The 16,097-nt window shown below is 37.2% G+C and overlaps 1 protein-coding gene across 1 annotated transcript; it reads left to right on the top strand.

The window, feature by feature from the left end:
* Positions 1-8,771: 8,771 nt before the first annotated feature.
* On the top strand, positions 8,772-15,597 carry LOC139161628 (left-right determination factor 2-like). The gene is made up of 4 exons (XM_070741026.1): positions 8,772-9,039; positions 10,425-10,668; positions 12,852-13,091; positions 15,258-15,597. The coding sequence occupies exons 1-4, from the start codon at positions 8,772-8,774 to the stop codon at positions 15,595-15,597; spliced, it is 1,092 nt and encodes a 363-aa protein (XP_070597127.1).
* Positions 15,598-16,097: the final 500 nt, after the last annotated feature.

The following is a 16,097-nucleotide window of genomic DNA, read 5'->3' as shown; positions in this document are numbered from 1 at the left end:
AAAGGAATAGTAAATCCAGCAATTCAAGCAGATAATCACTATTGTGTGAAATCCTCTTCAATCCACACTTTATTTTTTCTAATTGAGTTCAGCTGTCTGTTTAATAATTTTATTTCACCTGCGGTGGTCATAAATCTGCTTCCAATACACATTTAACGTTAAAGAGATTTCAGTCTATTAGACTGGACACAACACAGGAGAAAACAATCTCTAATCTAGAGCTGCAAAAATCATTCCCCAAAGGTTTGATTTTACTTACCATTCAAGCCAACTTGGAGGTGGGGGGAGAGATAATTTAGAACTGCATTTGCACTCCATGAAAGAGGTATACTAGTAATTTAAGGACATATCATCTTTTCTCAGCAATAATTGCTGAAGCCAGTTCATAGTCCAACATGGTCTACGTTTTTGCATATTTTCTGAAAATGCTTCTAATGTACAATTGGCCTGACTCAGTGAGTGAAATAATTTTCAAGAGAGTATTGCCTTTCTGCTTTCTGCTTTTTTCTGTTACTTCTGTTTTTCTTAACAAAATCTGTTCAGAAAGGAAAGTTGGAATACCTGTAATTGCCTTTTAATTATCAGTAACAAAAATAGCTTTGTTTATAATGTTATTGATATAAAGTACTATTCTTCCTCTTAAAGGACAGAAGGAAAAGGGGGAACATGATCGAAACATTTAAATATGTTAAAGGGTGAAATAAGGTTCAGGAGGAAAGTGTTTTTAATAGGAAAGTGAATACAAGAACAAGGGAACACAATCTGAAGTTAGTTGGGGGAAAGATCAAAAGCAACGTGAGAAAATATTATTTCACTGAAAGAGTAGTAGATCCTTGGAACAAACTTCCAGCAGACGTGGTTGGTAAATCCACAGTAACTGAATTTAAACATGCCTGGGGTAAACATATATCCATTGTAAGATAAAATACAGGAAAGGGCAGACTAGATGGACCATGAGGTCTTTTTCTGCCGTCAGTCTTCTATGTCTCTATGTTTCTAAATGCTTGTGTTTATAAATGTTAGAATCCACAAACATCCTTTTCCCTCAGAATAAGTTACCAGTTTTGCATTAAATCCTGCTCTTATGTACGTTTTCAAATAATAATAACATCATCAACAACAACAACAACAACAACAACAACAACAATAATAATAATAATAATAATAATAATAAAAACAGATTAGTAAGGCAAGAAAAAGAAATACTGAAGTGGCCTAGATAAATGAAAGTGTATTTTTTAAAATAACCATCTTAGTCTATGATGGTTCACAAAAGCTGATCTGTTTCAATAAGATTTGTGAATTCAAAGGGGTGTTACTAGATTTCTCCAGATCTGGTGCAGAAGACACAAAGACTGATGACTGAAAGAAAAAGAAGCAAAATCTCTATGAGTATTTGGTGTTCTTTGACCTTGCCTGTTTGCTTGCAGATGTTTCATTACTTAACTACATAACATCATGAGACTCACACTTCATGGCTCAGCTATGCTTATTCTCTCCTATTGGATTAATAACTTCATGTAATTAAACAATATGGGTAGCTTCAGAAAACATCAGGTCAAATCAATCTCTCTTTTTAAATATCTGTGAACACATTTAAGTGTTACATTTTTATAGTGATTTTTTAAATTGAAAATGTTTTTTGATCATCTCTTTGGAAGAACCGGCCAGTGTTACTCTTCCAACATTGTTTGCTTTTTACTTGCAAATGTCAAAGCACCAGACAGATTTTAAAATGCCAGCTTTCAACTAAAGTTGTGCTGTTGGTATTATGCAAATGAAAATTTGCTATTTTTAACTATGTGAAATCCTTCCATGGAAAAAATTCACATGAGAACAAAAATATTTCCCACATACATACGAGTTACATGAAACCAATTATACATGAAACAGCATCCAATTATATCACAGCAATTATAATATATTTGTAATACAATATATGATTATAACTAAGGCACACCAGATTTTAAAAAAAAACCTTTTAAGTTTAATAATTAATATCTGGGTTTTCTGGGTTTTCTTTTCATTTCCCATCTTGATTTTTCTAATCAAGGAAATATAGTGTTTCAGATTGGAAGCTTATCTAGATTTTATTTGTATGGAAACTGGTTGAACGTGCTAATGAAGTTAACACATAATGGATCAAGATATACTGTAGTTGAACAATGTTTTGTTCTGATTCAAATATGCTTACCCAAATAAAGCCAAACACCATGCTAACACGATGTTTGAAACTGCTGCTCCGAGTCCTCGGAGAGGGGAGGCATACAAATCTAATAAATTATTATTTATTATTATTATTATTATTATTATTATTATTATTAATCCATAATAATGCTCTGAGCAAGGCAAATATCTCTGTGTAATAAATGAGAATTGAAATTCATATAAAGACATCCTATTCAGGAAGGACCTGTATATTTCGCTAGGTTACTGGGCCTGTAAGTCTGGCAAGGATGGTGATGGCTATATTAAATGGAGGTATGATTTATATTTGCCCACTGACTGTGATAATATTTTATTGAATTTTTAATCAAGGTTTTAGAAGAGTTGTATGCTGCTGTGTTGTGTATACTTATTTTCTCCATCTCTGGCTCAGTTACTGCTGTTGCTTGGACCAGTGTTTCCCAACCTTGGCATCCGCTGGCTGGGGAATTCTGGGAGTTGAAGTCCAAATATCTTCAAGTTGCCAAGGTTGGGAAACACTGGCTTGGACAGACGAGGAATCTAGAAGCAAAAAAATATATGTGCAGCAGCACTCTTGTTCAGCATTTATTTATTTATTATTTATTATTAGAGTTGAAAGGGACCTTGCAGGTCATCAAGTCCAACCCCCTGCTCAAGCAGGAAACCCTACACCACCCCAGCCAGATAGGAGTCCAATTTTCTTTTGGATGTATCAAGTGATGGGATGTTCACAGCCTCTGCTGGCAGGCTGTTCTACTGGTTGATCGCTGTCACCATCAGAAAGTTCTTCCTTATTTCCAGGTTGAATCTCTCCTTGGTCAGTTTCCATCCATTACTCCTGGTCTGGTTCTCTGGTGCCCTGGAAAATAGTGTGATTCCCTCCTCTCTGTGGCACTTTCATTTCAAAATGGGTATTCTGAATCCAAACTTGACTGTAAAAAATATCACTTCAGTAACCGAGTTATCGAAGCGTGGAATTCATTACCAAACTCCATAGTGTCATCCAGGGCCGCCGATAGGGCGGTACTACTGGTAGTGGCGTCAGGGGCCTGGCCAAATTGACAAATAGGGGGGGCCCGGATGGTTTTGCCGGCCCCCTGGCGCCCGCAGTAATTTGTGCCCAGTGAGCAGCACCGACGCCAAGCTCCAGCTCCTCGCAGTACCGGCCCTCTCTTGGAGCGCGCGGCGAAGGTAGGAGCCCCTTCGGGGTGGCGGCGTTGGGGAACGAGGCTTGGGCGGCTGGGGTGTTCCCTGTAGCTGTAGGCTGCGCACGCCTTAGCCAGCACACCCCAAAATGCCCCCCCCACGGCCCCGCACACCCTTTTCCAAGGGCGCGCATGCTGCGGCTGGCCCCAGCCCCCCCCCACTCCTCTAGCCCCCACGCGCCCCTGGCTACTCGCCGCTGCCCCCCGCATGCCCACCCGCACACCAGATCCACCTCTCTTTCTCCTCCGCCGGCCAAGGTTTTTCTTGCCGAAAAAAAAAGAAAGAAAACCTTTGCCGGCTTTTTTTCCCCTTAATTTGAATGTTCCGGGCGGGCTGGCAGGGACATTGAAAATCACTTTCGCCAGCATCCGGAGAACGAGAGAGAGTGAGAGCGACAGAGCAAGATAGAGAGAAAGTGAGAAAGAGAGAGAGAGAGAAAGAGGGGGGGAGAGAAAGAGATAGCAAGAGAGAGAGAACGAGAGAGATAAAGAGTGAGATAAAGAAAACAAGAGAGAGAAGGTGAGAAAAAGAGAGAGAGAGCAAGAGGGGGAGAGATAGAGAAAGAGGGGGAAGAGAGAGAAAGAGAAAGAAAGAAAGAAAAAGAGAGAGATGAGAGAGGAAGGAAGAGAGTGAGAGAGAGGAAGAAAGCAAGATAGAGAAAGAGAGAAAGAAAGAAAGAGATGAGAGGGGAAGGAAGAGAGTGATAGAGAGGAAGAAAGCAAGATAGAGAAAGAGGAAGGAAGAGAGAGAGAGGAAGAAAGCAAGATAGAGAAAGAGAAAGAGAGAGAGAAAGAAAGAAAGAAAGAAAGAAATGAGAGAGGAAGGAAGAGAGTGAGAGAGGGCTGTGTTTGACCTCAGAGGGCCGGGGGGAGGGCTTGCCCAGGGTGTGTGGCCATGGTGGGCATGGCACGGGATTTGGGGGCAGTAGTTTTAAAATGGCGGGGGGGCAGATACTTAGGCTGTATGGGGCCCCAAAATTCCTGATGGTGGCCCTGGTGTCATCCCCAAACAAACCCCCAACAATTTACCCTTAGATTATCTACGGTTGACCTATCCAGACTCCTAAGAAATCAGTAAGGGGCGAGTACAAATGCACTAGAGTGCCTTCCGTCCCCTGTCCTATTGCTCGCCTATATCTCTTATTCCTTTCTTCTATTCCTATATCTCTTCTTCTATTCGTTCATTGATATGTTCTATTACTATATCTTCATTTCTATTCTTTCTTAGATATATTTTACTATGAGTATCTCCTCTATAACCTTCATCATGTATTTTACTATGTGTGTGTGTGTATATATATATATATATATATATATATATATATATATATAATATATATTTTATATATATATATATATATATATATATATATATATATATATATATATATATATATATTATATATATATATTTGTTTTCGTAAATTTTCACGGGTATATGTATGTAGATTGTTCTGAGTTCGGGTTTTGCCCTGTGTAATATTTTGCATGTCTATGCGACGTTTCGGTGAAATCACATTCACCATCATCAGGCTGAAGTTTCAAGCTTCGAAGCCTACTTAAACCCTCATTGTGTATTGGAATGAATGAATGAATGAATGAATGAATGAATGAATAAATAAATAAATAAATAAATAAATAAATAAATAAATAAATAAATAAAATAAAAAAATTAAGAAAGGAGCAACTGCCAGATTAGGCCTATTTTGATGGCGAAGTATGAATACCGGTTTGGGGAATTCTGCATTATAAAGGTAAAACCAGTCTCAGCAAGTGGCAACCTGGATTTGGCTCCTGAGCAAGGTTGGGTCTGGTTACTAAATTGGCCAGAGACCATCAAGGAAGATCAGGATAGCAGGCTAGACCAGGAAGTCAAAGCAGCATTCAGGAAATAGCAGGAACAAATCTCTTCTACAGGGAAACAAATCCCTTGTTACCAGGATAATGACATTGATGTTTTTGTGATGTCTCTAGGAGTTAAATGCAACTCCGAGACCGTATTCTTTATACAAATTCTATAGGAAGATTTTCTTTTTCTCTTGTAACTGCACAAGCTGCGCCACCCACTGAATGGTAGCAGATTCCGCATGCTAATGACTTAATTTTCTGTGCAAAGATGTGGGGATTAAGAAAAGATTAAACAAATTGATAGGGGATTAATAGCTATTAGGCCCGATGGCCCTGTGCTGCTTTAGGATTTACAATTCCTGTCTCCAAATGTCAGCTGTTGGGATTGTCTATTATACTCATGTCCTGGATGAGAGCTTTTTTTTAGACATTTGATTGACCATTGTAGAACAATGTCTACGGAGAGGGGCGGCATACAAATCCAATAAATAAATAAATAAAATAAATATGCCAATCCAGCATATTTCCCAAAATGCTGCTTTGGAATGAGAGTAAATGTAACAGTTTTCTTTAAGAAACAAACAAACATATTTTATTTTATTCAAAGCATTAAAATACCAACTCCAAAAAAGAAAAAAAGTACAAAAACAAAACTAAGCTAAATAAGACTACATCAAAAAGTGCATAAACAAAAACAGACATATACATACATTGTCTCCCCAGTTGAATACTGATAAATATATTTCAAAGATAACTCCTCCCCCTTGTGAAACAGGCACACAATTTGTAAATTTCTACACACTATTTATCCAAACCACTTAGCCTGACTCAGTATATGAAAACATAGCTAACAGGTAAAACCAATAACGAAATCAACAACTTCTAAACCCATTGTACTGTATTATGAGCCATAGATTTCATAGCTCCTGGTAAAATTTTGGAGAGGTAACAGTTACCCTAAGGGCCTAGGCCTTGATAACTTTTGATATATAATACATCTGCATTCTGCAGGAACAAAATGTTAGAGTAACTAACAATTTCATATGAAATTGTTCATATGAAATTTTTATATGAAATTGTTCTTATTGTTTTTCAATACATTAAAGTTGGAGAGAGCAAATAACTGTAGATATTTTCAGTACTAATGCAAGAAGATAATTTTTCCTGTGCACTACTTGGAGAGTCCAAGCATGGGATTAATTTATTTATCAGATTTATTTCATTTATTTATCAGATTTGTATGCCGTCCCTCTCCATAGACTCGGGGCAGCTAACAACAATAATAAGACAATATAAACAAATCTAATATTTAAGTTAATTTAAAAACCCTAATTTAAGAAACCAATCATACAGACAGACATATCATGCATAAATGTCTACGTAAGCCAAGGCTCTCCCTGGCTATAATAGCCACTCCCCCCCCTTCCCTGGGGTCAAGGCTGATGCCATATCTGAAACCTGGCTGGGCAAATTTTAGAGAGAGGAACTCCTCCCTCCGGGCCCAGCCAGGTTTCAGTAACACATGCCAGGTCGGCCTCCTCATCCAGGATCAGATCCCAGATGAGGAGAGCTTTATTTACCATCGACCTGGCATTGAGTAGGAGCAGCTTGAGCCCAGGGCCAGAATTACACTCATCACCAGTGCCCAGGGTTGGGTTCACAGAGCCGGAACAAGGGATCGTTATTAAGCAGCGATCCCTCATTCCCCTGGAACGGCTAGCTCTGTGGCCCCCACCATATCTGCCTCTCCCCAGCAAGACCGGAATATTCCGACCCTCTGCCACCCCAGATATCGGTGTCCCCTCCCCTCCCACCTCTCCAGTGTCAGGTAGGCTAATTAAATCATTCATACCATTTTCATTTGTTTCATCCATACCAAAATCCCACCCAGCTCACCCATAACAATCATTCATTTCATACATATTATCGCAACCACCCCAATAATCCATCAAATTTAAATCCCCCCTCCAATAAATTAGCTAAAATGTTCATTACTAAAAACTCCATATAAATTCTATTAATAATCAATATAAACATCAAATTACTCTAATACTAGAATACCAATTTACACTAAGTTATTCTCAAGATCTTAATAGAATAACATATAATTATTAAAAATTTCTGTCAGTTGCCAAGGGATTGAATTAAGAAGAGATTTGATCATGCCCTCTCTCTGCTCCACTGTTTCAGTTCTTTAACTCAGTTGAGCCTAGAGAGACACATAATCATCATCTCTTTATCTCACTCTTGGAAATGGACGGAATTGCTGGATTCTCCTCTGATCTGGCCAGAACGCTGTGAGTCCCTCATCACAAGAACCGCCACCACCTTAAGTAGCTTTTCATATGGAATTGTTCTGATTGTTTTTCAATGCATAAAATTGGAGAGAGCTAATAACTTTAGATATTTTCAGTACAAAGACAAAAAGACAAAAAGGTAAGTTTTCCTAAATTGAAAAAGTAGAGAGTGGGGCGGCTCTAATTTTGTATTTATAATTTTGTAGTAACTGCACTAATAAATTTTTACAAGCTTGAGTTTTGTGAAACAACAAATTACATCTTGAAAATAGGACAAACACGCTTTTAAGTATATATAATAAAGTTAGAAGAAACCATTATAAACACAATGCAAATACATATTCACAAGGTTTGGTCTATATATTTTTAGGTTTCAGTAATTAAAAAAGTATTATGCAAGGTCCCAGGAAATATGGTGCCATGATTAAGTACTATTGTCATTTAGGCTGTTACCTAAAATAACAGCCCATAGTCACCAGCAACCCAGTATCAGAGAGATTACCTTGGACATTTTTATTTTAATACATATCTTTTTTGACAAAATATATGTTTTATATACATACATCTTCTACAAGTTGGAACTTTCCAGAGGTAGTGTGAATAAAAGTACAGAATCTTCAGCTTGCATAGCAGTTTGATGGTGCCTAAGAACACCCCTTTTCATAGTTTCATAAATATGGAATTTGAATTTCCATTTGATTTTACAACAATCTGCATTTGATGGAATAAGATCTAATAATAGATCTAATAATTATATAACATATATAATATAATTAGTGTGCTGTTCCTCCGAATGGTGGCTAAATTATACATCCCCTGCCACCTTGCAAAAACATGTGTTTACTCCAACAATAAAAGTCTCTTCAGTAACATAACTCCCATTGTATGGATATATTTTCTGGAATGGGGCTACCTAAGGAGAAAAATATAAATGAAGGGAGGACACTTAAGCTTCTCAATATTCCTATGTTATTACTTAAACTTGGGAAGGTGTGACCATGGCTTGGATGTATCCAATGAGATGTAACACTTTCACTTCCTCTGCCTCACTTCAGCTTGTGGAATTTGTTATGCAAGTGATATCCCACTCACTATATAAAGACATCCCATGAGTCCTCCTTCCCACTCAGGCAGCCTGCAACTTCACAGCACAATCTCTTCTCTACCAAGAAAAACTTGTGTTGAGGAAGGAGGGATTTGGGGAGTCTTTTCCTATTTGATTGATCGGCAAAGTATGGCTGTGAATCTTAGCTGGGCCTTAACCTCTGTCCTGTTCCTAGCTGCCACCACTGCTGGGTTTGGTGAGAAAGGACTCAAGCAAATATTGCTGGAGAAACTGAAACTTCCAGAGGTCCCTGCTTTCCAGATGGCTGACCTGGAAAATCTAGTGATTCCAGAGAACATGAGGAATAAATATATGTCCATGCTGAAGCGGCACCGAGTGAAACGAAGAGCATTGCCAAGTTTAGCTGGGATCTTGAGAGGAGTTCCAGGCAACGCAGGTAAACTTGGTCTCGTGTTTGCATTAAGCTAAAAAAAAATTCTCCATCTCCATTTGAAATCTTAAATTTCATCAGGGCCAACTGCTTAATAGATTTAATCCAAACCACAGGTAGATAGGATTACTAAAATATTTTAAGCTAAAGGTGTTCCCAAAGATGAAATTTGAAGTTCAGAATTTGCCTGGAAATCTAATTTATTTCTCATGAAGAGGTAGTGTTGACAGCCAGTTTTAAAGATTAAAGCATAACCTAGATGTTATTATATTGTTGTATTGTTCACAAAGTTACGTTGCTTTCCTGGCAAAGACTGAATACATTGCATTTATTTACGGTAACACAATCTTAAATGTGATTACTGAAAAAAATATTTACTATTTAAGCATTATTTATTTATTTAATTATACTTCTATCCTCCCTTCTCCTGGAACTCGGGACAGCTCAGAATAAACAAATACAGAACATTAAAAAATCTAATATTAAAATACATTAAAAACTCAATGCTATCAAAACATAAATTATACTCTAAATCCCTTAATATTAAAACCAATCATTCCCATTCATTCCATCATTTTTCACTCATGGGCCAGAAATGGATGTTGAGGTTTTATCCGAAATGAGGCTGATTCCTGCTTTGTTGAATATCAGATGAAAACATAATCTCAAACTATCTAATTGTTATTTAAAAACAAATGAAGGGAAGTCCCATGTTATGGCTCTCATGACGTAAATAATTTTTGGTGACTCAATGATGAGAAATGTTGATGAAGGAAAAAATATTTAATTTGCTATGAAAGCCGTACATATATTATTTTTAAAGTATTGAAAATACATGATGCATTTGGGAGAAAAAAAGCATTGATGATTAAAGCAATTTTGTAAAACAATTATGCTGCCTGGAAACTCTTTGCCCAACGTATCTAGAGAGTACCAGGTTGTGGAAAGAAAGTAATGAGTAGGTTTATCTTCTCTGAATATATGTCTAGCGGATGATAGTATATGACCTCCATTTGAGACAGTAGTATAAAACATTGTTGTTACCATAAAGATTTATTGATTTAAATATATTTGGTTGACACAGATCTTACTAATCACTATTTACCATTTTTATACTGTGCTTATATAAAGGAAGGATTGACAAGTGCAAGATGGTAACAAAAAATAGAAGGAATTGGATGTCCATCTGTCTTCCTCTAGAATTTCAATGTGGTCTATTTCGTGTTATTATTACTTAAAACAGCCTTCGATAATCAGATATCTTCCAGATATGCTTTATTAGTACAATCTCTACCAGATAATTGAAACAATACTCTTCCAAAGGAATATAGAATGTCTTGTATTTTCTGTATAATGATTTTAAAATATTCCTTCTGTTTCCACCCACAAAGATATCCCAGGAGACATTCTCTATTCAGACACCACCCGCCAGAACCTGATCTTTGACATGGAGGGCAGGATTCCAGAAAACAGTGAAGTCACCATGGCTGAACTGAAGCTTTTCAAAAAGCCCCTGGGCAAGAAACATCTGCCCAGCAGGCAGTCACAAAGACCAGTCATGAATGCAAGGGTAACTGTGTACTGGGTGCAACTTCAAGATAATGGCACTAACCGGACCTCTTTAATTGATTCCAGGTATGAAAAAAACTTATTATAAAACCAAACATACATACATACAAACAAACAAACAAACAAACAAACAAACATACCATGCGGGGGAAAGAATATCTCAGTTCCCCCATGCCTGATGGTGTCTTATAGTATTTTGCAGCATGGGAAGATTATTTTGTCTCCAATATAGCCAGCTTAAAATTGTAAAGTCAACATAATTTAAACAATGCTTCTACAATTCATTTTTTAGTACTTTTTAAGAACTTAATAATATATAAATAAGCGGTTCACATACTGTGTTTGGCTTAATGTGTGTGTGAATTCAATTACTATTGTTAATAAATAATGGTTTACAACTTGTAGCAATGTATGCAACTATGTTGCTGTAAACCATGTAATCTATAATGATTCAATCTGATATGTGAACGCAGCCATTTGTTTTCCTGATATTTTATGATATTAGCCTTGAAACAAAATTAAGCCAGGGTCTCAATCTCAAGACCATGAGGACAGCATCCACAATATTGGGTTAGCCATACAAAACAGATTCTAAATAAGGCTTGCTACTATTTCTGGATTTCAGAGAACAAAATAACCACTCAGTAATAGCAAAGAGTTAAAATTGTCTGCATCTTCTTAGTACCATGTAAGGGTCACCTGGATTTTACACTTTAGATATAACAGCCATAAAATAAGGTATTCATCTACGTCGATATTTCAGTGGTTTTCAAATAGCCTCACACGATTTCTAAAAACATCATGAAACTTTTGGATCACAAAAATATTTTATTCCCAATAAAAGAAACAGAAGACACCAACACAAATAATAATTCTTACTTTAAGATTCAGATATTTATTTTCATGAGCAATTTGGAACATGAACAGCCATCATTTAAAGCCTTTAAAGCCCTACATGGCATTGGACCAGAGTACCTCTGGAACCGCTTGCTACCGCACGAATCCCAGCGACCGATAAGGTCCCACAGAGTTGGCCTTCTCCGGGTCCCGTCGACTAAACAATGTCGTTTGGCAGGCCCCAGGGGAAGAGCCTTCTCTGTGGCGGCCCCGGTCCTCTGGAACCAACTCCCCCTGGAGATTAGAACTGCCCCCACCCTTCCTGTCTTTCGTAAACTACTCAAGACTCACTTATACCGCCAGGCATGGGGGAGTTGAGACACCTTTCCCCCAGGCTTTTTTATACTTTGTTTTATGTTTGGTATGAATGTGCTATTTGGTTTTTTAAATAATGATAGGGTTTTTTATGTTTTTAATATTAGATTTGTTCCACTGCTATATTGTTTTTATTGCTGTTGTGAGCCGCCCCGAGTCTTCGGAGAGGGGCGGCATACAAATCTAATAAATAAATAAATAAAAATAAATCATAACATTAGTCACATCAATATCCCATTGCAATGAGGTCCAGAGATGATATCAAGGGCCAACAAGAAATAGCTATGGCCAATGGCCCCAACCTGAAACCCATCTCCTTCTTTTATACATTTCTTTTAACAACCCCTCAGCAAGTGGAATTTTGCTGAATTTACTTCCCGGCACTTGCATATTTCTCATCAATTAGCACATTCTTGGGTGTACATGTGAAACTACCTTCGGTTCCTTATTTCCAAGTGTTTTAATGTTCTTAGTCCAAAATAGCCTCTGAAACTATCCTGTCTACAAAATACATGTTATGAAATTATATTTAGCCCAGCAAATTACAAATATTTCTTTATTCTTAAGAAATCGTAACAAATCAATCCAGACCTGCTATATATATTTTTTGGCCTTTATAATCTCTTTCAGCTTTCTTCTTCTCACACCAGTCTAGATCAATATATGTTACCTTTTGGATTTATCAATTGTATTTAATTGGTAGCAGAAACTACAATAGGGACCAATTTCTTCTTTGTTTTATACTATTTTATATATTGTAGCATTAATTTAATAGCTGTTCTCTTTTCATTCATTTATTTACAGTATGTCTGTACCATTTGTGCATTTTGCCCATAATTCGTTTGAATATAGTATATTTTTACTTTGTCCAAATGTTACTTTTGTAATATTTTCTAGAAAAAGGAAGTTAAAGTAAAAGCCTATGTTAGAAGCTATTGTTGCTAGTATTCTCATTATTATTATTCTATTCATAGTATGTTTGCATTAACCAAAATACTGTAAGCTCAGATAAGCATTTCATGCTTTTTAAACTTTAGATTAGTTCCCATTATGGAGTCCGGCTGGAGGAATTTTGATGTTACTCAGGCTGTACATTTCTGGCTGAAAACAAAAGCCTCTGGGCCAATGCTCCTGGAGATTTGGATTGAAGGTGAAAGATTAGGCAGCTATGCCTCTGAAATGGCCAAAGTTGTGCGTTTTACATCACAGGACCCTTCAGATAAGGCTCTAGGCAAACCAGAGTTGGTCCTTTACACTCTTAACTTGGAAGAATATGGGTAAGTGTCATGTTATTTCTGCATAGTGACATTGTTTCATTTCTGTCTTTCATGATGGAAAAAAAAATCCCAGGAAAAAAATTTGGCAGCTCCCAATCTATACTGAATAATATTTACTTGAAGCTAAAGTCAACTGCATTTTTAGTTAGGTTATTCAACATAATGGCTGTCTTTATGTCCTTTATCTTGTTCAATTGCAAATAAATCCATGTTCAACAAGACTCTGAAGAAAGTTGGCGTGACCTTGAATTTTTGCTTGCTTGCTTCTGAATAAACATTCTTAGTGTGGCTTACAGATCATTCCTCATTTCACAACTAGTACAGACACTTTAAATGAACAGTAATACTTTAGCAAACCACACCTGGGAGTGCTTCTGTTAGTTGGAAAAAATTCTGGAATTAGTCTGATTAATTAAAATAACATCTTATCAGAGAGGAATATAATATTTAATTGCTACAGGTATATAGAAAATGTATGCACACACACATACATGCACGCACACAAAATGAATGTGATGCAGAATACAGAGTGGTTTACAATACAAATACTTGATCCTCAGGCAGTGAGTTAGGCAATGTTAGACGAGTCCTTATAACTGTTAGAGCAGCAGTTCTCAACCTGGGGGTCGGGACCCCTTCAGGGGTCGAACAACCATTGCACAGGGGGAAAAGATAAATTTCCCATGGCGTTAGGAATTAGCTTCTATTCCTGCACCTTGGAACATATATTTCCAATCCAACCAAGCAGGCATTTACAGTGGAGGTGTTCCTCTGACCTTCCTGCTAATCAGCTTAAAGCTCTGTTGGGAGAATTGGCGCTAGACTTATGGTTGAAGGTCACCACAACATGGGGAACTGTATTAAGGGGTCACAGCATTAGCAAAGTTGAGAACCACTGTGTTAGAGGAAAATCTGTAGAGACTCCCAGTCATCCAGCTCATGGTTTTCCCAAAGGTGCTTTTTCAAGAGCCAACTGGACTTTCTTGGCTTCCATTCCCCAGTATCCTGTCAGAACTGAAGAAGATTCTTGGATGGGAAGCGAAACATCTTCAAAGAAAAAATAAGAAAGTCCATTTGTCTCCTGAAAAAACACCTTTGGCACAACTCACTCAGCTCCCCCCGTAAATTTGCACTGCCCCCACCCTGCCCGCCTTCCGCAAGAGTCTTAAGACTCATGTCGCCAGGCTTGGGGTGATTAGATCTTTGCCCCCCTGGCTGATGAATGTTCTCAATGGTTGAGGTCTGAATGAGTACGATTGATTTTAATATATTGGAGATTTTAGGTTAGTTAGCTAGTTTTAATTAATTGGATTTAGTCATTGTATTTTATTGTTTTTATTAAATGTTGTAAGTCACCCGAGTCTTCGGAGGGGGGCAGCATATAAATCCGATAGATAGATAGATAGATAGATAGATAGATAGATAGATAGATAGATAGATGATAGATAGATAGATAGATAGATAGATAGATAATAGATAGATAAATAGATGATAGATAGATATATGATAGATAGATAGATAGATAGATAGATAGATAGATAGATAGATAGATAGATAGATAGATAGATAGATAGATAGATAGATAGATAGATGATAGGTAGATAGGTAGATAGGTAGATAGGTAGATAGGTAGATAGGTAGATAGGTAGATAGGTAGATAGGTAGATAGGTAGATAGGTAGATAGGTAGATAGGTAGATAGGTAGATGATAGATAAATAGATGATAGATAGATAGATAGATAGATAGATAGATAGATAGATAGATAGATAGATAGATGATAGATAGATAGATGATAGATAGATAGATAGACAGATGATAGACAGATAGATAGATAGATAGATAGATAGATAGATAGATAGATAGATAGATAGATAGATAGATAGATAGATAGATAGAGAAATAGATATATAGATAGATAGATAGATAGATAGATAGATAGATAGATAGATAGATAGATAGATAGATAGATAGGAAAAATGGACATGTTGAAGAGAGTTGAACATGTAATCAATAAACCAATAACATCATTAAAACAATCAAAGACATATTTTTGTTCGTGCCTAAAGTTTTGTATGTGTCAGTCAGGTTCTTGCTGAAAACTTTCAGCAAATGAGTCCAGGCCTCATCCTACATCTTAGATGAATATTGATTCTGCTTTTTAACAGAGGACCTGGGGACTGTGGAGAAGGAAGCATGATGGAGAGGTCTACCTGCTGCCGGCAAGAACATTATATCAATTTCCGCGAGTTGACCTGGACTCAGTACTGGATTATTGAGCCGGCTGGCTATCAGGCTTACCATTGTGTGGGCAGTTGCCGGCAGCCGAAGAATTTGCTGCATCGATTTGGCTATGGGAAGAGATCCTGTGCTGCGGTGGAGAGTTCTCCTCTTCCCATGATGTATCTTGTCAAAAAGGGAAACTACACAGAAATTGAAGTGGCAGAGTTTCCTAATATGATTGTAGAAAAATGTGGCTGTATAATGAACAATATCGCTGTGATCTAATAAACGTTCTCAACTGGTCGGTTACAAGGAGATCTTTTCCTGGCTCAGCACAGTAACTACAACCGCAATACTTATTGCTGAGACTCTAAACCAGATACGGGATATTGAATCTAACTGCTAATCTCATTGCACAATTCCAAAATCTCTTTTGGGTTAATGCTTGGATTAGGCAACTGCAAAGATATAAAACCCTTTTAAGATCTTCAGATTTCTTCATGAGTGAGTCAAGGTGCTAGAAAAAGTGAATGGAACTAGGGGGAAGGAAAATTAAACAAAAGCTTTGCCTGATCAGAGTTGAATGGGATGTAGAAACATAGAAACATAGAAGACTGACGGCAGAAAAAGACCCCATGGTCCATCTAGTCTGCCCTTTTACTATTTCCTGTATTTTATCTTACAATGGATATATGTTTATCCCAGGCATGTTTAAATTCGGTTACTGTGGATTTACCAACCACGTCTGCTGGAAGTTTGTTCCAAGGATCTACTACTCTTTCAGT

Source organism: Erythrolamprus reginae, chromosome 1, assembly GCF_031021105.1.
Source record: "Erythrolamprus reginae isolate rEryReg1 chromosome 1, rEryReg1.hap1, whole genome shotgun sequence".
Taxonomy (NCBI): Eukaryota; Metazoa; Chordata; class Lepidosauria; order Squamata; family Dipsadidae; genus Erythrolamprus; species Erythrolamprus reginae.
Note: the sequence above shows the minus strand (reverse complement) of the source record. Positions and strands in the feature narration are given on the sequence as shown.